At 36.0% G+C, this 27878-nt stretch overlaps 1 protein-coding gene across 1 annotated transcript in view; it reads right to left on the reverse strand.

The window, feature by feature from the left end:
• Positions 1–27878, reverse strand: part of LOC105392805 — a 146797-nt gene that overhangs the window by 35942 nt on the left and 82977 nt on the right. Inside the window, exon 5 of the mRNA XM_038122421.2 lies at positions 17934–18067. Coding sequence (XP_037978349.2) covers positions 17934–18067 — 134 coding nt within the window. The remainder of the gene's footprint in view (positions 1–17933; positions 18068–27878) is intronic.

The raw sequence follows: 27878 nt of genomic DNA on the forward strand, positions 1-27878 counted from the left end.
ATGATGCACAATTGCACAATTACGGAAAATAAAAAGATTTAAGTATATGACCAGCCAGACTTTTTTATGATATGACGTAAATGCATGAATAATATTTACTCTCCCTAAATATTGAGGAAATAATCAGAAAAACTTTCTAAGTTCAGTATTAACTTTTCAGAATCCCCCTAGTGAAATCCCCCCTAGATTCGCAATACTTTATCTCATCAAGTAAACATGATCACCAAATTGAACTTATTTAGAAAACCATCCGTTTTCCCCCCTCATAAGCGCGGGGCAAAATTGGCGAAAACAAGAAGTGGGTACCGACTGCGCCCCTTGGCGTGCCCGTGAAATACGTTAGGATAAAGTGATTTACAGTGGGCCGTGCAATTAAGCAAATTGACAAAAATGGAAAAATACTGCCCCACTCAACTCCATTCGATCTTCGGGGAACCTTTTAGCGGAAATGTTTTTTAAAGTAGGTAGTAAGGTTTTTAGTATCAACATTAACGTTGTGTACCGATGCCGATGTTAGATTTGTTTGTGTTTTTTTCTGATAGAGTTATTTATGTTAAGGACGTTTTCTTTCGGCGTGTAAAATTATTTAAATCTCCTATTTGTAAAATAAGTATCTAAACTATCTTTCAGATAAATATAATTTTTTTATACTTTCGACCTAAAATATCAAGTTTTTTGTCTAGCTGTATGTTCTTACATAAAGGTATTAGGATTTTTTTTGCTCAGCGGCTTAGTATATTATGATATAGGTAGGTAAGTATATTTATACAAAAAAGATTCCTTATCTAACAAAAATAAAGATTCTGGAAGATGAGATACTAAAATTTTGGAATAATCTGTAGGGTGTTAAGCTTTGGATTTGGGCTTATTGCGTATTCTATACGTGATCTCGAGGCGGCTGCGTAATCATAATCAGTCCTGCGACCCGCCATTGAAGATTTATATACATACTAATATTGTGAATACAAACGTATATATAATTATGTTTGTACTGATTTGGGTGACTTTTTGAAAGAGTACACATCACTTAGGGTACTACTCTAGAATCTAGATATGCAGGTTTCCTAACGATGTTTTCTTTCACCATAAGAGTACGTGATATTATTGTACTATAACTGACAAGTTGACCATTCAAGATCCAACTAAAATAACTGTCTGAAACAGGAATCGAACCTACGAGTACATTGTCGTCTATTAACTCTCGCAGCTGTATACCGGAGCCGGCCACGCCAATATCCGGTCGCCCAAATTATAATCACGAACCCTCAATGTCCGTAAACGTATTTTTAATTAAAACTCGTCAGGTTTACACGACAGTCGCACTTTAATAAATTCCCGCTCAGGCTTCCATTAAAGGCGCTTAAGTCGTTTAGTTTTTATTGAAATTCCTCCTTCAGAGTGAATGTCAAAAACAAAAGGAGTTTAGCTTTGCTTTAGTGCTTTGAATTATAGCTTCCTCGCTCCTTTCTGTGCGTTGGATGAGAATTTAAAACGTGTTTTATAAGCAGATCATGTTATACCTAATAAGTTGTATAGTGTTTATAAATAGCAACACAATATTTGACACAAAATGGGAATTCACTGCTAACGAAATCAATTTAGTAATTCCAGACAAAATGAGTAAGTAAACAACATTACTTCAACTATTCCCGGCCGAAGTGTGAAGCCGTCTGGAAATTGAACTAATCAATTTCTCATTCTACAGTGAAAGCGTGTAGGCACAGGGGGTCTCTCTATTTTGACGAAAGATTAAGTTTCGGAGGGCGGCTGCGCGAGCTACGACTCTACCTCGTTGTATTAAACGTGCCAATTACACGACAGCTCTCGTTCATTCGTTTTTCGTCAGTAAAGAGTAAACCCCCAGAGCCGCCCCAAAAGATATAATTCAACTCCATCTGAGATAGCCTGTCAGAGCGCTATTCTCAAGAACATTTGTCATTATAGTGAGGCAACTAAAATGATCGAGTGATGTGAACCTTAAGAGCCAATGAACCTGTTATTACCCGGGCCGGGTTACGATGGATTTAACTGAATTTTATTTTATTTTTTGAGTTTGTAGGTAACCTACACTGTCTGCCATTTGTAAGTTTGTTTTGAAATGTTACTGTACCTAATGTAATTCTCTATAAAAGTTAGTAACTACAGTTCATACAATCTATAACATAAAAAAAAACGATCTATCTTTTCGACTTCTTCTTTTTCTATGATAAGGAGCTAATCAAAAACCACGTAGGTACTCACCATATAGTTATTCCTCTAGTTAGACTCTAACAAACCAGTGAAGGTCACCATAACATTTATTTCCAAAAAACCTCGTCATAAAAAAATAACTCACAAAACCATACCCATGAATCGCCTATCGAAGTTTAATAATTTGTCGAGTGTCAGTATCGAGCGAGTGTGATTGAGTGCACTCTCGCGGCGACGTCGACACATCGCTTGGGCTCGAGTGTCGGCGATCTAGGGGGTTATACTCTGTCCATTATATTATTGGTTTTTTGACATTCAAAATCCTATGCATATTTGATGACTGCAAAGGAAAACCAACTTTACTTACATAAGGAAAAGTCAAAAATGCAATAACATAGTGGAAGCTCTATAGTGTGAGTTTTTCAATACCGATCGAGCAGCGACACCTTCGCAAAATTGTATGGGGCGGAGCTAGTTCAGATATTTACAGCGAGGTCTCGTCTCTTCCGCGCCATACAAATTCACGTTTACTATAGCCGCTTCTCGAACGATGAAAAAACTGTCTGCTCCTGAACCTCCTTAGCATTAAATCCACAGATTGTACAATTGTACATCTACTTTTGTAAATTGTGCAATATAATAAATAAATAAATAACTCGCACTCAGGGCCCTGCTACGATGGCCTCTTCCCAAAACAAGCAAAAGCTGTGCTTTTTTGTAAATTTATAGTTCGATATACCTACACGTGGTTTATAAAGTAATGAATAAATTATAACCTGGAAGATGAGGTTAATAAAAATATTGATATCACGAATGATGAAAAATTCTCATGTGCCTTGCTGCCAACGCTATTTTTTCAATAATCCTGAATATAAGTAATATGCAAAAATATCTACATACCTATGTACCTCTATGTATATAAGTATATATATATGAAAAAACTGATAAGTTGGAGATTTACTAAACAAACATACCGTTTTATCAAATATATACTTAGGACTTCAGTACATACAGGTTTCGATATTTTAGTTTATTTATAGAGCCGTCTCGTCAACGGAACATGAATACGCGATCTCATCGGCAGGGACTTGGGAACAAATCAATAAAGTTTCAAAACGACTACATTCTAGACCAATTGTTGGAAAAAAATATATGGCTATTGCCTGTTTATGGCAATGTTATTTAAGGATTTCAAAATAACCTATTTTTTTTTATACGCTCATTGACATTCACTATCTTAATAATTATATTCAATACAGTAGTTTTGTTTACGATTCAGAAGTAAGTACGTAATCCTAAAATGTGGACATTATTCGGAGGGTCCGATTATCGAAACATTTATTCCGCCTTAGATTGGAAAGTGGAGCGAACTGACACAGTTGCATATTTATCTACATTCTAAACTTCTGCTGCGGAGTGTCCCGGCTCCACTGGGTATTTATTTTTCACTTTAAAAAAAGCTATTTTGGCCAACCATGTGTGTGCTGTGTGAAGCAAAAGAACATTTTGTCATCGTTTCGCACGCGGCTAGCATAAAACAATACACAAAAGGGCTTGAAAAAGTATTTGTAAATCAAAGCTAGCCGTTAAGCTAGAAATAGTGGAAGCTCCCTTCCATCAATATCACTAAAGAGAAGAGAATGTTGAAATAATGAGGATTCCGCAAACGAGGTTCTATTATAAATTAAATTCACTTTCTTCTTAATTCAAAGTTACTCAAAGTTATGCTGAAGATGAATTTCGAAGGGTACCTCTGCTCATCATAATCGTTCTAACCGCCTTTACATTTAGAAACCAAGTTTCTTCAGGGCTTGAAACTTTAATTTTACGAGAAATATATTGTTCAGCGATTACAATTCTAAAATAATGTATTTCATAATATATACCTAAGTATTACAATGTCCTGAAAGTAACTAATTATAATTCATGTTTGTTAAACAATAGTAAAGTTTTCATAAAATAAGGCTTGCTAATATACGCAAAGAAGTGCAAAATTATAACTTAATTAGAATGTCACCATACATAACGTTCACTGTGTTAGCAGACTGGTAACATCATTAAATATAATGTACAAATCCTATTGACAACCGAATGGTGTAGTGGTAAGTGACCCTGGCTGCTATGCCGAAGGTCCAGGATTTGATCCCTGGAGGGGGCAGATTTTTGTTTACATATATCATATTATTGAGTAATACAATGCCATATATTTAAATGTTTTGTAACTACTGATGTACACAACTTAAACCTCTCGTCTATACAGTCACAGGTAAATTTCTCTATCCAAAAGTTTTGTGTATTTGTTTGAAATTATATTTAATCACAAATTAATAATCTATAAAATGTAAAATTTACAGTACACATTAATTCAATTATTCACAATAGGTAACGGAAAGCGCATAATCTTAAATTCTACGGATTCATATTTAAATCTCAGCTCTTAAAAGAGATCCTGCTTGGATGACTTCAAATAATTCGTGGTGAGTTTCCTTTAAGTAATGAGTCTAACTTCATACTTAACTCTAAGAAAACAAGCTTAAAACCAAGCCAAGTTTGCGATAAATTGCTAAGCTTAAGACTTTCCAGTGTTGAATCGGGGACAGTTGTTATAGGAGTTATTTTTAGCCGTGGTGTTAAAATTCAATTTACTTCTTATAGTTTAACTAAACTGGATTGAATTTCTGCAAAATTGTATTGTTGAATATATTTTTGAGGTCGCTTTGTTGTTTTGCCTATCGTCGAATTTTATTACACCAGACTTATTTTATCAATCGCCAGAGTATAATTGAAATGAACTGGTACTAATGTATGGTATAGGTTATATTATATTTCATACCTACATCTAAACAGTAAATAAAGCAATACCTACTTGCTTTATAATTTTCATGTATTATTAAGCTCATCTGTAAATTGTTTGAATAGTAAACTAAGAGATGGAGTATTGAAACGGTGACAGGCGGGTGTGCAAGTTTGTACTTAGTAAATTTCCGCTCAAAATTAATGCGCGTAGGTACCATAAGTTTAAAACAGGTAGCATCGGGTTTTCAAAACTGGAGTTACGCTTCAGAATACATAATGTTGAACTTTTCGAAATGAACCGTAAGCGTATTTATAAAATTCATTTTATGGTATTTACGGAATTTAATTTCAAATCAGTTACAATATGCATAAAACTCTTTTCTTGGTGTCAAAAGCTACAAACTGAAAACTGTAGAACTTTTATAAATATATTAATGTTTATGAATAGTTTATAGACCCAAAGTTATTTCTGATGACGAATGGCGAGATGACTGCGCCTAATTTCACCACTTTTGATAGAACACTTTTCCTTCATAGTCAATTCTATACTGACGGCAAGTAATCATTATAGGTATAAATATTTTTCTTTGTTTAATCCTATGTATTGATTTTGTAATTGCGAAAGATTTGTCGTTGTCAATATCAATCTATAATAAGTTAGTTAATATACTACATTAATTATTTTTTTACTGTGTATTATCCAGACTTTCTTACCCAGCATGTCTCCCCTCCCCCCATACATCCCGGCGACAGCGCATGATATCTCGGCGCCGCGTCTCCTCATTTGTATTCGCGCGGCGGGTGTTTATTTCCTACATTATTTGCACGGGCCGACCTTCGCGTATTATTTTATAGGAATATTTAAACCGACGACCGAAATGAAACTTCCACGTTGCCGCTTTATTTTTGAGATATGAAGCCTGTGACGGGGCCCGCCGGTTTATGAGGTTGGGTTTTAACCGACCGACCCAAAAATGGGGGTAAGAAGTTTGATATACTTAATCTGTTTCGTTTACTTAGCTGCTACGAAAGTTCAATTAATTAACTAACCTTTAAAATGCAATAGCTACCACAATCGTTAGTTACATACTCCAACGAGCAAAAAACTTTTTCAAAGTCACATCTCAAACCAAAATCAATTTTGTTTCGGTTAACTTAGCCATGTGGTGTGTGTGTGAGTATTTAAACCTAACACCAAAAAGCATTGTATCATTCGAAAAATCGTATTGATAAGTATATATATATATTCTATCTATCTATCTATACATGTATATTAGGTAGGCACATTATAATATTGTTGCTTCTCTGCTTTCCACTTGTTTTCTAATTCTATGCAAACGTGAACGTTTGTTTGCCGCTAAGAGCACTAAGAGCAAAGCTGAAAACCTCTCAAGCGGCTTGTGGCTTTCTGTCAAGCTTATGAGATAAAGTGAACCATATTTCTTTTATTTAGCGCCATATTTTTACAGCCTGGATGCGATAATAAACTTATACCGACCGCCTTTTGTTGCGTCGATTCTATTTATTGGGCCCTCGGATAAATATAATACAATTCTGGGACGAAGACTGTCTTTCTCGGGATAATGTTACATTCGCGGGCGTAATGAGATAATCTTATTTACTTCATAAAAATTACCGAGAATAAAAGAGTGCATACAAATTTCATACTTTTTATTATCCATCACTTAAGTATTGAATTAAGCCAATAAAGTATATAATAGAGGACGGATCTTACAAACCAGTTTCAGGACTATCTGAAACCCGAGAGTAAATAATCTCACTGATCTGGCATCCTATAACTCCAGCTAGGAATCAAACCTAGAGCTTTCAGTACTTTAGTTAATATATTAACCGCTGATTGTTGGATCAACTCATAATACAGTACGAAAAATAATATGTATAAAGATCTGTGTTCCTAACGGGAACATTAAAGTGAATGTCACGCCTAAAATGAGTTTTTTCTAGTTTTATGTCGGCTATATCCGCGGTTCAGAGGATAGTTATTATAATTTTCACGAACGAACGTCATAAAACGGCAACTACGTCTAGTAGCAAGGAATGGCGCGTGAATCTTTTACGTTCACGTATTATGTCAACTCCAGCTTTTTATTAAAAGATTTTCATACCTGAGAGGACACTCAACTCTTTGATGACGCGAATCCGATTAAATAATTCATGAGCATTATTTCTTTAAACAGCTCCAAAGTTATACGTTATTCTTTATTTTAGCATAAGAAACTTACTGCCCTGAAATACCTAATATAAGTATTATGTTTAAGTTCCGCAAGATCGAAGGGGGTACAAAAAAAGGAGTTCTTTGCCCAGTTGTAAGAAAACAAATTTTAATAGTTTACTTAAAATCCCAGTAAATATTGTATCGTAGAAAATCATACATAATGATGCTGTTTTAAAATTGTTAGCTTGAAAACCGATACATTCAAAAATGATAGCTGTCACTAGTCACGAACATGCAATATGATTCACATCTAGTGTCGTAAAACGCTTTAAAATATGTACCTAAGTAAAAAAAATATCGACAGTATTCCATTGTGAGCTGGCGAAGCGTTATACAGTATACAAAAAGCTGGTCAATATTTCCCGCCAATTTAACTTTGTTCCGACGGAGAATGTTCATATATACACATCTTTACATTGTATATACCGGAATACCGGAAAGCATTCCACCCTTGCGGACTCCATCGACTTAATTTGAAGAAAGGGGTTAGTTTATTGACAATTTTATGTACCCTTTAGGTTTAGTAGTTTACGAGAAGAAAGTTGAAATTTTCTTCCGTAATCAACCGTTATATTGAGGATCTAGCAGAGGCAGTTGACATGATATGGGGAAATAAATAAATACTTATTTGTGGTGTTGTCAGCTTTGTGTGTCAACAGTCAGTAAAAGGCCAGTTTATTTTCTTCTGATGTAGGTAGCGTCTCGTTTATCTTATTTTATGTTGTAATTGTAACAAGGGTGAGTTTCACGTGGCAGGCTGACGTCAGTAACTGGCTGACAACACCATAAACATAGGCATGTCAACAACACGGCCGTCGTGTCAGTGTCGGCCCGGGTGACGTCATCGTTTATTTTTCGTTCGCTATTGTTAAAATAATTTACGCTTTTTCAATAAATTAAAATGTGTATTGCATGCATTCGTCAAGCAAGGCTAAGATTTTTTAAACTAAACAGACAAGTAAAATAGTCATTAGTCTCATAGGCTGGAGATTTATAGTCATAAGCCGTAATCTCCATTAATATCCGACGCACCAAAAAATACACGAAAGACCCGATAAAAATACCTATATCTCTGTAAACATAGTTATAGGTTTCGGTCTCATTCGGGGATCGAACCAGGAACCAAAATAACTAACTGTCTTAGGGCCAGTTTTTTGATCCGTGTTCAACTTTAACCATAAGTCAAGTCACGTGTTCAGCAGCATACGAATTTTGATGGTTTTTAACTAATGGTTGCCATTTTTGACCAATGGTTTAGTTAACTAGGGATCAAAAAACTGGCTCTTACTTACATACTTAACTTACATTTAGAAATATTTGAAAAATGCTATTGCTTTATATCTCGGAATTCGTACTGTAAAACCCTTTTGCAACAACAGCTGTTGTAATAATCACTGTTTATCTATGCACGTGAATGTGATATACATATACGTGTAATTGAATAGAAATAATCAGTAGTTGAAACACGCAACATAATCCGGTTTAATTATAGTTAATTCTCTGTTAAGCAGACATGTTTACTGATTTACCATTGAATCAATAGTTTTCAATTTGCTCTGTGTCTGTATAATTGTTGACTGTAATTATCCTAACTAATATTATAAATGCGAAAGTAACTGTGTCTGTCTGTCTGTCTGTCTGTCTGTCTGTCTGTCTGTTACTCTTTCACGCCAAAACTACTGAACGGATTTGAATGAAATTTGGTATACATATGGTCTAGACCATAGGAAAGAACATAGGCTACTTTTTATCCCGGAATTCCCACGGGAAAACTTTTTAAGGCGAAGCGAAGCGCGCGGGGACAGCTAGTTGTATTATAATGTACTTAATAATCTTAATAAGTTTGCAAATGTTGATGTTTGAAAAAAAAAATGTCTTTAGATAAACATAAGGAAAAAAATACCGAATAAAATTTTAAAGAAAGCCCTTATTAATATTAGTCAATTTGTGTTTTAAAAAAGGTAACTTATAAATATTCCCTCATTCGTAGAAGTTACACGACGATTACATTATACCACTGATATCACTGATAATATTGATATACATAATAGAGGTACTAACTTGGTGCTAAAACACCATTGACAAGTAACGTCACAAGAGGCGGCGACAGAGTAATTAATAATAATGATTTCAATTAAGTGGCTTCCAAGTACACTGTGAAACACATCTTGAGGTTTCACGCAATGGTTCGTACGAAGCTCGCTTGATTTGTGAACAAGGCAAATGTTACAATTGTACATTGTAACACAATACCCTCGTTTAAAATTTAATAATAATATGATTTCCGTATTCGGCTTTTTATTCGTAACATGTTATCCTCTAAGCTCCTTTACTAACTTCCTGATAAGTACCCATAGATACCTTTACAAGCAAGGGCCAAGAAGAAAGGGCTTCCATGTTTGCATCGTAATAAAATATGAGTCATATTTACTTCTTTAGATAAGATGTGAGTGTGAATTACCAACATAATAAAACAAATGCCACAACAAAGGCTCAGCCGTCGCGTCGTAGCGTAGATGCTACGTGTGCTACGGCGTAGGCGTGACATGCTACGAGCTACGAGCTACGAACTCCTTTTGAATTTCCTTTCAGGCTTCATTCGTATTTATATAATATATAAAGCTGGATTACCACTGACTGACTGATTGACATAGTAGTTCTCCCAGAAGGAGTCATTTTTTGATATGAAAATGTTTTAGGGAAATGTACAGGGTGCTCGGGTGAGTAGAGAAAAAATCCGAAATTTTAAAAAAAGTTGTAAAAAAAAAAAATTTTTTTTGCTCCGCTTTTTTGGTGACCATACATTTTTTCATATTTCGAGGGTGTATTTAGAATGTCTGACAGATTATAAAAAAAATATAAAAAAATAAAAAAACAAAATGGCGGCCGAGTTGCAGTGAAGTAAAGTTTAGGGCGTGTCAGACCCGACTTGAGGTGAATTGATCTCCCGGAAGGGGGGGAGGTGGGGGGATGGTGTTTTTTGTAAACGGTGGGGCACATGATGAAATTTATGAGAAAATTCCAAAAAATGTTTTTTTTTCATTTGCGGGGGGAGGGGAGATTTTTTTATAAAAACGTGTTTTTTCGGGGATATTCAAAGCATTTTTTTATTGTGTTCGAGGCATTTGACAGGTTTGACTTGTATGGAGCGGTTGTGTAGTTTGACGAGTAGAGTTGCCATGTGAAAGAATTTTCCCCATTTTTAGGGTAAATTTCGAGATTTTCCCCAAAAACATGAAAAGTAGAAATAACAACTTTTGATTTTAAAATTTGATGCAGTTTTGTCGGAAAAATCCGTACTAATGACATTTGACCATTTTTATTACTTTCGACTGGCAACCCTGCGCGATAGGCGAGATTATATATTTTCGGATTTTTTTAAGTCGACCCAACTTGAGGTGAATTGATCTCCCAGAAGGGAGGCAGATGGGGTGATGATTTTTTTTGTACACGGTCTGTTGTATGGTGCAGTTTATGGGAAAATTCCGAAAAGTTGAAAAAACAAAATGGCGGACTGCTTTGGCGGCCATTTTGTAAAAGTGACTTTTTTTCGCGATTTTTGATTGGTTGTTTCACATGTTTAGAGTGGTTGGGGAGATTTGTCTTGTATGGCGCATTTGTGTAGTTTGTTGGGTAGACTATAACAGTTAAATAAAATTTCCCCATTTTAAGGGGAAAATTTGAGATTTTCCCCAAAAACATAAAAAATAGAAATAACCGTTTTGGATTTAAAAAAATGATGCAGTTTAGTCAGAAAGGCTCATACTAATGACATTTGACTATTTTTATCATTTTGGGCTGGCAACCCTGAGAAATACGGGAGATTATATTTTTGAAAAAGTTCGACGTCGATTCAAGTTGAGGTGAATTGATCTCCCAGAAGGGGGGGAGGTGGGGTGATGTCTTTCTTTGTACATGGTTGGATATATGGTGAAATTCATGGGAAAATTCCGAAAACTGCAAAAATTAAAATGGCGGATGAAGTGGCAGCCATTTTGTAAAAGAGAAATTTTACATGTTTTAAGGCTATTTCACCTGTATTGAGTGGTCTGACAGTTTTGACTTGTAGAGCGCGTTTGTGTAGGTGAATGCATTTAGTTTGCTTATGAAATAAAAACTCCCCATTTTTAGGGTAAAAAACAAAATTTCCCTAAAAACATGGGAAATTTTACATAAATATGCAATTTTATCGTTTTGTGATGGTCTGAGGGGATTCAAATGTATGGCGCGTTTGTGTAGTTAAATGCATAGATTTTTAATTAATAATAAAAACTCCTCATTTATAGGAAAAAAAAACAAAATTTCCCTAAAAACATGGGAAAATTTACATAAATATGCAATTTTATCACTTTGAGATGGTCTGAGGGGTTTCGAATGTTTAGCGTGTTTGTGTAGTTAAATGCATAAAATTTTAATTTAAAATAGAAACTCCCCACTTATGGGGAAAAAAAACAAAATTTCCCTAAAAACGTAGAAAAAATTACCAACATTAGCAATTTCACCCCGTTGAAGTGGTCGGACAGATTTATGGTATTTGGCGTATTTGTGTAGATAAATACAAAAAATTATTACTTAAAATAAAAACTCCCCACTTGTAGGGAAAAAATCCAAATTTCCCTATAAACGTAGAAAAAATTACCAACATTAGCAATTTCACCCCGTTGAAGTGGTCGGACAGATCTATGGTATATGGCGCATTTGTGTAGATAAATACAAACAGTTATTATTTAAAATAAAAACTCCCCACTTGTAGGGAAAAAATCAAAATTTCCCTAAAAACGTAGAAAAAATTACCAAAATTAGCAATTTCACCGCTTTGAAGTTTTCAGACAGATTTGTGGTATATGGCGCATTTGTGAAGATAAATACAAAGAATTATTTTTTAAAATAAAAACTCCCCACTTTTGGGGGAAAAAATATTTTCCCTAAAAATATACAAAATGTAAATCAACTTTACCACAGTGTAAGTGCCGAGCGCAGCGAGGCCATAGTTCTTCTACAAGCTATACCAAAATAGAACCAGCCGAGCGCAGCGAGGCATCCGACAAGTAACCCTGCCATAAAGGAAAGATATCCGAGCGAAGCGAGGCATTACGTATCATAATTATCAATATCAATAAAGAAAAACTACGGGAAAAGTCCCGTTTAAGAAGTGGAAAGCCGAGCGAAGCGAGGCAAAACAACCTAAACCATCAATCCAAAACCTAGAGAGCCGAGCGGAGCGAGGCTAAAGTACAATAAACAGCATGTGCTTATGTAACTGCAGAGCCGAGCGAAGCGAGGCAAAACAACCGAGACTACCATTCCGAGACCAGGAGAGGAGCCGAGCGCAGCGAGGCTAAATTACTTTAATCACCAACTGCCTGTTTAACTGGAGAGCCGAGCGCAGCGAGGCTAAACAATCCAAATCATCATACCACAAACCTTGGAGAGCCGAGCGCAGCGAGGCAAAACATTTCATAACATTATACCACAACCACCGAATAGCCGAGCGCAGCGAGGCAATACAACTTAAGTATAACCTTACCGTAAAAGAGGAGCCGAGCGAAGCGAGGCAAAACAAATCAAACCACCATACCGCAAACCCTGGAGCGCCGAGCGAAGCGAAACAACACCACTCAAACCCTCGTCAACTCAACTACACTCGCGAGCAACCAAATCGACTCAAGCCTTGACGGCGCAAACATACATTAATACAAGTAAAATTATGAATAGAAATAATAAAAATGATATGTCATTTAAAAGCTTAAGATGTCAGCTTTAATTTGATATCATTATTATTGAAATCCATTCATCATTTTTGAAATAAATGATGTCTGAACGCAATTGTAGGAAAAACGGGAATTTAGGAAAAAAGGGTATGGGTATCGTATTATACAAATTAAACAAAAAATGTTAAGATAAAAATTTATTTATTTAAATCAATACTTTGTATTGCCCCCTCTTGCCCTAATTACAGCCTGCAGCCTGTTTCTCATAGACCTTATCAACTTTTTGACAGTTTCCTGAGGAATGCCGTCCCACTCCTCTAATAAAGCTGTCTTCAGCTCGTCCACGCTTGCAGGGACTGGATTCCTGGCCCGAACTCTTCTTTTGAGCTCGTCCCATAAGTGTTCGATGGGATTCAGGTCAGGACTGAGCGCAGGCCAGTCCATCGTGCGCAATTCCTTCTCTCTCAGAAACTGCCGACTGACTCGTGCCGTGTGGCAGCGGGCATTGTCGTGCATTAGCACGAAGTCTTCACCGACAAATTCTGCATAGGGCACAACATGACCGAGTAGAATGTCGGTGATGTACCGATCAGCTGTTAACCCGCCTCCTCGGCCGCCTCCAGGCACGAAAACAAGTGCGGTTTTTCCCTCTAGAGAAATACCAGCCCACATCATGCAGGAACCGCCGCCATATGCTACTGTTTCAGCGAAACAACATTGGGCAAATCGTTCCCCCGGACGCCGGTAGACCCGGCCTCTCCTGTCACTGCCATGCAGACACACTCTGCACTCATCAGTAAACAGGACCGACCGCCATTGCGCAATGCTCCAATCGAGATGCTCTCGAGCAAACTGAAGACGCGCTTGTCGGTGGCCTGCAGTCAATTTGGGGCCTGATGCAGGTCTTTTTGGTGTCAAGTTGGCTTCCTTCAAGCGTCTTCTCACTGTCCACTCGCTGACAGCCACTTGTCGTACACGTCTCAGTTCTTGCTGCACATCAACGCCCGTAAGGTGTCGATTGCGCAGCGAGGTTGAGACAATGAAGCGGTCGTCTCTCTCTGAAGTGCAGCGGTGGCGGCCCGTTCTTGGTCTTCGATTGAAGGCACCAGTCTCTTGGAACCGTCTGTATACTCGGGATACAGCAGACTGGCTCAAGTGGAGCTGGGCAGCGACTGCTCGCTGACTTAACCCTTGTTGCAGCAAGGCAACAACTTGAGCAGCTTCTTCTGGTGTGGTATCCATGGGTTTGCGAAAACAAGGAATACAATGCAACGAGATGTGTACCGGTCAACTTGCAACAAGCGACTGATAAGGTACACCGGATGTGGAAAGGTTTTATAGCGGGATCAGGTAGCGCAAGGCGTGGATTCCTAATGAGGTAATTAACACTGACGGGCAATTAAAATGCGTCATTAAATCTGCGCTTAGTTTTTTTTTATGGTATTGATCTTAATTGAAAGCCTAATTCTTCAGCTTTCGAATGACATATCACTTTTATATTTACCATTTATCGTTTTAGGAAAATCAATGTATATGTGCGCCGTGAAGGCTTGAGTCGATTTGGTTGCTCGCGATGTAGATATAACCTGAGAGCCGATTGTGGCAAAAAAATGGGTAAGTAATACGAGGTATAAAAACGAATGGTATAACATTCACAAGGTATACGCCCATATGATATAAATTTATTAAGTATAACGATCACTGTGCATAACAAACGAAAGGCATAATTACTAAATACATAATTTCGTTAAGAATAACGTTCAAAAATATAATTATATATATAATTATATTATTATATAATTATATATATATATAATTATATATATAATTTCAATTGATATAACGATTAAAATGCATAACGTTTATAACATATATTCTACAACGGATATAATTATCATAATGTATAATGCACAAGAAGTATAAAAGATTGTCGTATCGTATTTTCATTATTATTGAAGTTATGTGTGGGGAACGCTCCGCTCCGCTTCGCTGCGCTCCGCTTTAGTTTCGCCGAACATGTGCACCTAACACGCTCCTCCTCGCTTTGCTCGTCGTCGCACCTATCTTTAGGTTTTGGTACTAGGGGTTTTGACATTATTATTATTGGCGCTGTGTGGGGAGACGCTCCGCTCCGCTTCGCTGCGCTCCGCTTTGGTTTCGACGAACATGTGCACCTAACACGCTCCTCCTCGCTTTGCTCGTCGTCGCACCTATCTTTAGGTTTTGGTGCTAGGGGATTTGACGGTGTTGGGTAATTAAACACAGATTATGAACTTTATACTAAATGATAGGATATATTTTAATCGATATACGTAATGTATGTTATACGAATTGATATTAGTCCTCGTAAGTATTATATAATTTTGATTTTATATAAAATGTACGTTATACCAATTGAATCTTATACCTTATGAAAATATAGATTTTTGTTGTTATACGTAACGTTCATTATATGTTGTGAACGTTATTAATGTGAAATTATACATTTCGTTTTTATACGTCGCAATACGCACCCCAAAAAATACCTTGAATGAATAAAAAAGATAGACAAAGGTTTGGGCGCGTTTATAGTTCCAATTATGGATTAAATTGAAGTAAACCATACTTCTGTAAACAACAATCATAGGAAATGTTCAAAGTGTGTGTGTTCGAGTGAGAATTAAAAAAAAATAAAAATAGTCTCAAACAGCGAACCCGAGTAAGAAATTAATGAATAAAAAAGCCTGTGTATTTCGTTGCTATGAAAAAGTTTCTCTTCAGAACAAAGTAGGTAAACTAATAATCGAGACGCTAGAAAAACGCGCGAATGGAGGTGAGCGGTGGTAGCTCAGTCGGGTAAGTGCCCGCTTCTCACGCAAGAGATACGGGTTCGAATCCCGGCGCTGACATGTACCAATGAGTTCTTTTAACTTAAGTACAATGTATACCATCGCTCTTACGGTGAAGGAAGACATCGTGAGGAAACCTGCATATCTGAACCCACCAACCCGCAGTGGACCAGCGTGGTGGGAAATGGTCCAAGCTTAGGAAGGCAGTTTAGACCTTGGGGATATGCACAAAGGTTCCACTCGAAAGAGCCAGGTGTAGGTACTTACACACAATAGAATAGAATAGAATAGGAGGTGACTCAGATTTATGAGGTATTAAAGAATCCAATATTTGTACACAAAACTATGTCATCTCGATACTAGGTAAAGTTTACGAAACCAAAAAATAACCATATAGATCAGTTTCTCTACCGTATTTGTGTGAGACAATCCGTTATTCATAATTTAAATAGTTTTCAAGGCAAATATTAACATTCCTGTGGAGTTTTTCTTAGGTACTTATGTAAAGCCAAATTCAAGAAATATCCGTTATACACTTCCGGGCAATGAAAAAGTTCCACTCACAAAATGCCGACACCATACGACCCCAATTTTTACAAAGATTTTTTAATTTAAAATTGGAACAAAATATTACCGTTTTTAGTTGGTCTTTGCAGAAGACGGCATTAAGCTAGATTTTCCGTTTAGCTTTTCTCAGTTGAACCTTTTCACTGCCCGTGAGTGTATTATGGCAAAGTCAATACCTATCTGTTACAAATTTCATACTGAAATTAAATTTCAAGGGAAAACTAAACCCCATAAAATATTCGATACGTTATAGTCAAGTGAATAACCGTATCTCACCAAAATTCATACTGAAAACCGTATCCCACATAAAACAAAAATCATCAGTACCCCTGTTATAATGAAAACCATAGTGAAAACCGTTTTTAAGGCATAACATAACGCAAGAATGATTTGCTACGGTATATTCAAGTCAATACCCTGCTGAAACTGAAATTCATACTGAAAACTGTTTCACACGTCAAACAAAATCGTCAGTACCGCTTTAATTAAAAAAAACATAGTGAACACAGATTTCAAGGCATAACAAAACGCAAGAAAGATTTGCTACGGTATACTCATGCCAATACCCTGCTGAAACTGAAAATCATACTGAAAACTGTCTCCCACCTAAACCGAAAGCATCAAAGCACCGCGCGGCTGCTTGCAGCCCGCGCCACAACGCGACCTCTAGTTTATTTATAAAGTATTTAATACTTTACTGAAAATTATATTAAACACATTCATGATTTTAATTTGATTTAGAATGAACATTCAATGGAAGAATAAGAGTTTCAGAATAAAGTAAATTTTATAGTAGAAAATAATTACTTTTAGTTTATCTGCCGTACAATGTTCCATGTCAATCATCTTTTTTTCTCAAAATTCAATCTAAAATAATTCCAAATGAGAATGAAATGAAAAATTCAATTAAGTAATTCACTAGTTTTCGAATTTCAGAAATTTCCACTCGAGTAACTAAATTTAAAAACGGCTATAGTTAATTGGAAAATCATTTTGTTTATGCATTATTCTAACACAAAATATATTTCTCCCGATACAATAATTCAACGGTGAAGTCCCGACCAACCCACTAACCTCAGAACCAAATAGCGGTGTTTAAATCGCGCTTCACTAATATCCGGACGGCCGGCGAGATTAACACGTTATCGTGACGTCACAGCTGATAAATGACGTCACACGGCTGCCTGTAATTAATGATAGCGGCAAGACAAATCGAAGGGTTAATGTTTATTGGCGTTTGATAGTGTCGAGTAGCAAGTGGTATTGAGCTTTTGAGGTTTCAGATAGGGGAAAGTTTTGCAGTGTACAAAATTAATTTTCGGATTAAATGTCTTGTTGATGATGTCCAATGGTTTTTTATAGGTAGAAACAATCATATTTTGTTGTGATATTGAGCAAGTTGCACAAAAGCTTCCGTACCATCATGATAAAAACTCATGTACCCTACGTATGTAGATACATTTTCAGCCCACTTATTACTACGCTTCCTTTAAAGATACACACATGTCAAAAAAAGTGTCATATATTGGGTTGAAATTTATATTATGTTGGCAGTTTCTAGATAATTTTTTTATAGCATAAGTGGGTTACTCAGCAATGACTCACATCTTTCCCGTTGAGCAGCCAGGTGAGGTTGGCGGGCGGGTCGGCGGGGGGCGAGGAGCACTGCGCGCGCAGGGAGTCGCCCGATGCATACCACCCCTTCTCGGCTTTTATAGTCGGCTTGTCCGGCGGCAGCTCTGTGGGCAATACGGGAATGAACCGGTTAGGATTTTTTTAGATTCATTGGTTTGCTTGGATTGATGAAGATCAAGAACAACGAAAATACAGAAAAAAAAAACAAAAAAATATAATGATGCAATAGGTTGCTGTTCAGTTCAGAGCGTAAAAAAGGAACCAGCTCAGCATGTGCTATAGACAATAAGGCCCTTCAGATTGTTTAGTATCACACAGTGGCATCATCATTATCACCATAATCGTAATCGTCCACTGCTGTATACAGGCCCCAAGGACATAAGACTTTACTGCCTGTGGCTGATATAATGGCTAATTGAAGAAAGAAGAAATGAAGAAAAAAAGAGAAAATGCCTACCAATTGTAATGTGTAAACCATATCAGTGTTTTACACAAAATTATAATACTAAGTTTATTTATTACGAATATTAAAAGTATTTTTATTGAAGTCAAGGAAGGAATGAATTCAATAATTTCTAGTGCAGAATGGAGAGATTTCTTTATCATGCAGTCTTAAACTGGCAGACAAACCAATATTAAATATAAATTAAAGTACAATAAATAACCTGTAGTACATATATAGAGAAACTACTTCACTTAAATTTATGCTTCGCTAGTAATTTCGAGATAACGACTCATTATAATTAGCATAAAGGAAACACTGTGGTTGAATTGTGCCATCAATTAATTTGGTATGCTTGTCAATCTGGAGATACATGTATTCATTATCCAACCCTAGATATATAGGTATATAGATACATAGATCACTCACTGTATACCAGATAGGATATATCTAGAACAGCGAACATGTGTAGCGTGTACCGTATATAAATTGTATATTACCCAGTGATAAAAGCTGCAACATCTTAAATCCTACTTTTATATTATAAACGCTAACGTTATTCAAACATGATGTTTGTTACTCTTTCACACCAAAAACTACTAAAACAATATATTGTATGCCTGTCGAAGTGTCGACACAAGTAGTTTACGCGAACCGTTCAAAAAGCGAAAAGCAACAAACAGATTCAGTCAGATTGTAAGTGCAATGAACTGGCAACGTGTCAATAGTAGTGCCTCCACTACAGCTTGCATAGCGAGGTAACGAGCCAATCAGAAGGCCTGCTTTCTGGAGGCAAATATTATTTCGGCTTGAGCAAAGACCGAGGGAGACTAAATTGAAAATCTAAAAGGTACCGTCTCAGCGCGCGCTAAGTAAAGAAACATGCCACATCCGGGAGCGGAGCGGTGGCCATGCTTTTAAATATTATCGTATGGAGGTTTATTTTAACCCAAGACCGAAAGAGAAGGTGTTGTACGTTTTCTACTGTGTGCATAATACTATCTATAGGTATATGAAGTTAAAGTGACGATGAATAAGTAAATAACTTTGGAATGGCTGAACTTATTTACATGAATCATTGCTAGTGAGTAAATGTGTCGGCCCTACCAATATCTAAATATATTAAATGTCCGACGATAGCGTGCTGCTGTATGAAAGCTGTAGAAAAACCATCAAAATTAATAAAAAATCTAGTCTATCCTTTTTTTAGCCACAAACATACATCAAGTAAGACATTAATATTATTATATTAGTGTTTCAAGTTTAATAATAATAACACATTTTCAGTCAGAGATTGATCACATGCTCAGCTCAGCTGTAAAGAACTAGTGCATCTGATGAGACGGTAAACATTCTTTAGCAACTTATGCAATTATTACCTACTGTTAAGGAACGTCGTAACAGAGAGCGACTATGAAGTGCAAATAGCCAACTAACGCAACGAAATAAAAACTAATTAATTTTCTTATTATCTATCTGTATATAATCAAATCATGTATTCGTACGATCGTATATGATCGTGTACGTTTAGTCGCATTCTATAAGTACGAAGCTTTAGCGTTAAGAGATCACGAGAGTATTGATGAAACTATAACAGTAAAAACGTTCTTAACATTATGGAGTGTGCTCAATGCTGGGTACCACCGCCTCAACACTAAACTCCGTTTTATTACCAAGTACGGTTTATGTTGCCAATAAAATGAAAAGTGTGAACGCTATTCAATATTACAAACATACGTATTGATTCTGATTCAGAGAATGGTGCTTCAGTTAATGATCATTAAAGGTTCATTAGTACTACAGTGACAAAAGCAAAACATCGACCAGGATCTGATTCTGGCGCACTACTTTTTGTCACCTACACGAGAAGAAGAATATAATAAGGATAACTATTTATAGAATAGTGGCATCGGGGTCCTACATTACATAGGTATATTATATATGGTATAACCTTCATAGAAATATTTAGGCTAAAATTACAAACTTAGAAAGTGTCGAAACATGTTTTTATCAGAACGACCTCCGTTTCCATAAATTTTAACGAAAAGGGTTTGACAACAAGGCACCGGAAATCAACATCATATACGCACATTCGGCCACTAACTCAATTCCTACTTGGATTTTACTACGCAGGTTTTAGTAAGTTAATTTAGATTATCTACATGACGTTGCAGAAGTACCCTTTTGGCGTAAAAACCCTTTTTCTAATACACTGTAACGATATAACAATACAAATATTATGGACTAAATTACTTATTGATTAAATATACTATAATAATATGGATATTACCATTATGTTTCTTCAACTTTTGTTTTATACTATAGCAAGCTCACGCTCTTCGACTAAATGATACCTAGTTGAGTATTTGTACAATCAAAACATAACCCCGAGTCCGCGTGTGTCCGTCTATGTAACCATGCAGGTAACTACTGGAATGTAATTTTAAATCAATGAATAAATCGTTATTTGCTATATTTATGGTAAAAAGCTATATACGCTGCGCTGTGAAATATACAAAGAAAATAAAATGACAAAAATATCTACGAGAGAAAAGAATCCGCAAAAGTTCACCATTTGAATAATGGATCCTAATCTCGTAAACAAATCTCGCAACACGCAAAACCGAAAGCAGACCCTAAAGTTAACGAAACACACTCCACGCATCAACATCCACTCTGTATTTTAATATTCACTTAAAAAACTTTATACACGATTCGCGACCGAAAATTATACGGTCTCGGTAAGTAACAAGCTCTCATGCCATTTAAAATATACTTTGCGTACATATCAAAGAGGGGACGCCTAAAACGAATAGGACCGGCCGGCCACAGTCGGGATATTTGAATTTCAAGCCGCGGCTCGGGACGGCCCAAGTTATCGGGTTACCGCGTTTTGATGACGGCTTCTATTACAAAAAGACTTCGTAAAATTTGAGAAACAAAGGAAACCGAAGCTGACCTGCTTTGTTAACGGACGTAATTAATCGGGGACTGCTAATTAATTATTTATTAATATTGATAGGTATTGAAAATGATTGTGGTGAGGAAATAATGAATGTAATGAAACACAATATTGGCGGTAAGGACTTATAGTGTTTTTTTAATTAACCAAATATGAGTAAAGTTTTCACAACACAAACTTGTTATCGAAACACAAACTTACCCATAAAAAAAGACCTCATTATAACGTTATTTTCCATATTGAAACGTGAAATGTCAGTCATTGAGCCTGTGTCGCTGGTTCCTGTGCCTTGCACAAAGAGCATACAGCTGGGCCGTCGGTCCCGACACTGGCTAACCGGTTACAGATCTCCTACATATATTCATCGTAAGTCCTCTTATCCCGGCGAATTTGTTTCAAAAGCAACTTGGAGAGGAAAATCTCCGGGTCCCGCGTAGTCCCTTGTTATGTTGACGTCATCCTGCTGTCCTTTTTATGGAAAGAGTTTATCGTTTTGTAAATTGTGGCTGCCTCGTTTGCGTGATGGATTGCAGATGGAGGTTTGCAAAGGAAATATTGAGATTAAAGAAAAATACTAAAAATACCCACTAAGTTTGTAATGTGGATATCTTCGTGATAATATTATCATCAGATAAAATACAAATTTTAGCGCCAATCTTCAAACTGAAGGCGTGGTGCTTGGAATCATTAAACTATGAAAATGCATTTTTATTCATTTGAAGCCTACGATGGTTAACCATTAGCAATAGTTGCTTTATCTTGGTTAACTGTTGCTTATTATTCAACAGTTAACCAATTCAAGTTTTAATTTTGATAAAGGATGATGTTCTACCAAAATAAACATAATTTTAAATGATGGAATTAATACAACAGGTTTAATGGCCAAATCGAATAAGGCCAAGAAAATTTATTGATAAGTACAAGATTTTCATGAAAATCATTAACCACTCACGTGCAAAGAAACAGTTCCACTTACAAAATGCAGACACCAAATGGCCCCAATTTTTTTAAACATTTAATAGGAAAATTGAACAAAATATTTACGTTTTCGTTTTTTTCGTAGGAGTAATTTGGTGATTTTCTCAATGGAACTTTTTCATTGCCCGTAAGTGTATTTAATTTTCAGATTGGTTAAAACTATTTTCTGTATGTATTAGTGGTTATGACATTTCATACTTGAGGACTGCTCTTGCCTACGTTTTATCAAAATTGGAAAATGCTTTCAAATGTTGTACGCTCATTTATCTTATTACGAGTGTCATTTGATATTTTAATGCAATTATCTGATTTGATTTTTGATAAAAGTGGAATTTTAAATTTCAAACGGAACATCCTTATAATACACTCACGTGACTTGCAATGTTAAAGTTCCACAAGCCAGTGACGTCTCATATGTCACTGGAATGTTTTCATTGCTCGTGAGTGTATTAAATAAATACATTCATGCAATATTAATACTATGGTGGGTGCTCTGTCATCCACTGAGTACGACCCTGTGTCTCTTGCTGGTTAGCTGCACACCTTTACAACATTATCAAACTAAAATAGGTAATTTTTCTTCAAAACAATATATTTTAAGTAGTTTTTTTTTTGCTCACAATTTATGTAATTCGGCACCCTTGGAACAATTAAATGGGAGGTAACTGAAAATCAGCGGTTTGCTCCTGGAGTAAACATCCACGATGAGTTACTTCACCCTTTTGGTCCGCTTCAACACACAACCTGCTAAGTACAAACCTGTCTTTATCATAGCTACTATTTACCTAGTTATAAGTACAAATGTGTATATCTGTAATTGTGATTTGTTGTGTATGTAAGAAAGTGGATCAAATAAACGCTTTATCTATCTATCTATCTATCTATTATAAATGTGAAAGACTGTAAGCAAGGATGGATATTTGTAACTCGGTCATGGGAAAGCGACTAGGTATTTTTTTTGTACATTGGTATGTACCTAGTGAAACCCTGGATTAACACACAGAATACTTTTTTTCCCGGAATATGATGGAAAACCATCTTACTAAGCCAAAGTGAAGATTGTGGTCTAGTCATAATAAGAAAAAGCTAGCGTACTAGTCATAATAAAAAAATCTCAATAGTTAGAAAATATCATTTATGTTCCAGTAATTTTTCACACTAACCTTCGAAATATTTTAGTCACAAAACTGTTCATTTCATCGCCAGTCATGTTCGATGAAACGCAATATCTAGTGAGAGTCTAGACAAGTTATTTGGCACAAATACATTCTGTTATTTTCTACGAGGTTTAACTCATGCGTAAAAATCATCCTTCATTTTGTATAATGGAGAGTTTTGTTGTAACACAAAGAAGTATTGATTATAATTATATGTACCAATTGATTATTTTTACTTAACAGTTATTTGTCCTCAATCTAAAAGTTGGAACGTTGACAGTTCAGACTCATATCCCAGGTAGTTCACTGAAAGTTAGTAACAAGAATCGTTATTCTAAATAACTTTTGTTCTAAGTCTTTTAATAATATAGAATTTAATAAATCATAATTGTCGAATTCTTATTTTTCTACTTCAAAGACACTTTGTTGGTTGTATTTCGGAGAAAATTATACAGAATAACGAGAGAACAGGGACACCCTGAATTAGGGGATCAGCCAGCATTGAAGAATAAGTAAGGTCTTTAACAATTAGGGAATTCACAATAATAAGTCGCTGTCAGGATGGAACTGGACTACTGAATTTATATTTTACGCCCATATCCAATGTCCAGTGCATGGAGGGGTAGCGATGTTGCCAATGTTTCAATTCCAAATGTATTTTTCCTGTAACGCCTTGAGTTTGACATTTCACGTGTTCTACGTTTGGAAAACTTTTAGACTTTTCGTCGATGCGGAAAGACGTGACAACGGTTCGACGCAGCTGAGCACTCAAGTTTCAAAAATTCAATTGAATGTGATTACTATATACCAACAAAGAAGAAGAACAAGACTTATAGATAAATTATTAATAAAAACATCAATGAAATGCATTATATAATGTAAATGCAATCGTCTTTAGCAATTTAGCAGCAAAATATTAATTTTAGTTTTTAAAAAAGTTGTTAAGTAAGTTAAAGTCGGTCTGGCATTCTTGTACATAGCATAAACAGAAGAAAACAAATTCAAAGAAGAGCAAAAATATATATTGAAAAAAAAAACTGGTGTTGTTTAGCATCGTGACCTCTGTAACGTGCGGGATATTCGTATTACAAAGTCAACCGTACCTTTTTGCTAGCCACCTGCGGAATATGTTATGTATTTAGATGCTGTCGCCGTATCGTAGGCTTTTAGGTCGAGTTTTACATGAAGTGAATTTGTTTACAGATACATTTGTAAAAGTTGAAGCTTGAAGAAATAAGCAAAGTTGCTTTTTTGTATTGTTATTGGCATTTTTGGTGATGAACAAGATAGTTGATGGCACGCAAGACTTATCTTTTAAATATTTATATTTTGTTTTAAAAACATTGGCTTAAAATACGGGAAAAATATAACTTATAAAGCTCAACAGGACTTCGAAATTCGGGCGCAAAATATGTTCCGGACAGCCGGGATGTGTTGACAGGCCAAAATCGGTTACCAGAAGCAGATTCCTTTTTTTCAGCTGTTCATCAATATTTCAACCCACAAGCGAAATTGCGGGGTATCATAAGTTAGGTGGCGTAAAGTTTGCATCTTATTCTGTTTATATGTGTATATTAATTTATGCTAATTAGTCTAACAACATTAAACTATTGTCGTATTCAGCATCATTTAATATGTTAACATTCCAAAATTGGATGAATTACTTTCGTTTGAAAGGCATGAAGAAATCCTGTCTCCAAGTTTGCAACAACATAATATTTTACTACCTGGTTTCCAAACCCGATTTCAGCTTTCTGAAACTTTATACAATTTATTACATGCTTTCAGTGAAGGAAAATATCGTGAGGAGAACCTCAGAAAACTACACTTACATATGAGCTAGTTTGTTACTCAAATACAGCTCTAATACCTTTTCAATAAGGAATGAATTCCTTTTACGTGAAGAGTAAGTGGTATATGAGAAAAATGTTACAAGCCAGGCGTGAAACTGGGAAGGCAATGTCAAGTCACTTTATAATATCTTGGGATAGAATAATTTTATAAAGCATTTTATATGTACGGGTGTTTATTTACTATTGTATAGGTTAGGATTATTGTTATTTTTTATATATATAATGTCGATAGCAGCCTTGAATTTTAAATTGGTGTATTCGGAAGGTTTAATTATATAGAATTTCATCACTCATCATGTCTATCAGTGACATTCCAGTTGCCAATGATGAAATTATCTTAGTATGTCGGATACATTGAACTGGCAACGTTAACGTTACTTATAAAATTTACCAGCCAATTACAGTTTTTTTTCTAGTACCTAGTATAAAATTTCGCAGGTATCCATTTGACTGTAGTCCAATCAATAGTGACGTAATTTCGTTCAATTAAAATAAAAAATTCAAGTGGATCTAAAAAAAACTTTTAGCTCCAATTTCTCCATAGTCGGTTATATCGTAACCAGGGAAAGGTTGATCAATTATACGTCATCTCCATATTAAACTCTTGACAGATGTGTTAATAGTCAAGCAATAATCCCTGGTTATGCTCTAACCCACAATGGCGAAAATGGCACTTATTAATTTGGCTAGCTTGACGTTACATCTTTCAAAACAATATTCGGAATTCTAATCCGGCGAAGACGCCGATGCTCGTGCTTGCTCGTCGTGATAGCGTCCCGTTGGCAATCATCCGTTACTTCGGCGGCTGATCGTTTTCGATTCTATATGAAGGGTGTGATTTATCGCATCGATTCCAGCTATCGTCTCGCGCGAGCGGCGGCGGTAATCGATACCGTGAGCTACACTTTTATTACACCTCTGATAGTAAAACGCGGATCAGTCGTCATTCGTCAGGCACATGAGGTTTAGAAAATACAATACAAGTTATATACATAGTTCCACTCGAGAGCCACGTACAGGAGCTTCACTCCCTCGAAGCATAGAATAGAATAGAGAATATACATAATTATACCAGTGTATTATCACAAAAAAATGCTGTATAACTTGACACGACCCGACTTTGGAAAACATTCTGCAGTACTCATTTCAATATATTTGTGTACATGAACTTATTCAACTTAAGTTGAGAGGTTGAGATAGTCTGACTCCCCAGTAATAACTAAGTTTTTAAATTTTTACATTGTCATTGAGTTTTTTCCTACAATATCCGTGTCAGTGAACGTAAATTATTGGTAGTATTTATTTCAAGGGTAGTAAGATGCACCTCTGCAGTAGTTCCACCATGCTGCCCAGTAACGTGATCTAGTTTAAGTTTTATTAATTTAGGAACGTTCGCGTTGCCCTAGTTTTTTTTTCAACGTCAAAGACATGTGTTGCCAGCGAAGCTTCGTAAATGAGTTACGAGAAGCTGTGGATATTATGATTATGACAGAGAAATATCACTTTTTATGTTTGAAATAAAATAAGTACCTAGCTAAAAATAGCGTGCACTATTACGGGTTGGTTGTGGTTATGTGGAGAAAACTGTACAAAACGATATATTTTATAAATTGCCAGTCTTCGTCCATAAATATCACTACCATCGAAAGAAATACCATAAAAAACGACTTAACTCCATCTTCAGTCAATCAAGGATAATCCGGAAACATCATCAATTAATATCCTAATAAACCATCAATCTGTGCACCCAAAGTGGGTGAGAAGAGGGTCCATTTTCGCTTATCGGGGCAACGTCGATCAATATGAGACGAATCGCTGAAAGAGTCGACAGTTGAGTTTTATTCCGAGTTCTGTGGAGTGACTGGAGAGAGTGACTGATGGATCGGTTCGGGAAGGTTAGAGCAGCGCACTTCACTCTTATTTCGTAAGCTGAGGACGGGATTTCTGAACTGAAATATGACTGTTGGGTTTATAGGTGTTTTGTCTTAGACCTTAGACGATCATACATAGTCATCGGTATTTTTTATGCGGGCTGGTAATGAAAATGTAATTTCTCTCATATTTTTTACAATGTGATGATTTATACTAAGTAATAATACTTAATAATATTAGTAGTAACAGAATAATAACTAGTAGGTACCTAGTAAGTAAAATTTTATTTTTTTGTTCCGGAGCATAAAGTCCTATTGCAAAATGCACCACGGGGATTACCTAATATTGCAAGGTACGTTGACAAGTCTGCGGCTGGTTCAGTGATAAAATGTAACTCAGTAGATATTGATATCCACGTGAATTAATTGCCAAAACCAATCCACTTACCTAATGCTGTTAATCTACTAAAGAGGGGTCAGTTGACCCATTACGCTCGATAGCGAGTAGGTAGTGCTACTACCGTATCTCAGATTCAGCTAAAATATCAGGATGTTATTAAGACCCTAACCTTGATATTCCTACGATTTACTAGCTTTTTCGGCTTTATCAATTAGAGGAAAGTTACCAGAAAAAAAAACGACTTCTGAACGG

The sequence above is a fragment of the Plutella xylostella genome, chromosome 22 (genome assembly GCF_932276165.1).
Source record: "Plutella xylostella chromosome 22, ilPluXylo3.1, whole genome shotgun sequence".
Lineage (NCBI taxonomy): Eukaryota > Metazoa > Arthropoda > Insecta > Lepidoptera > Plutellidae > Plutella > Plutella xylostella.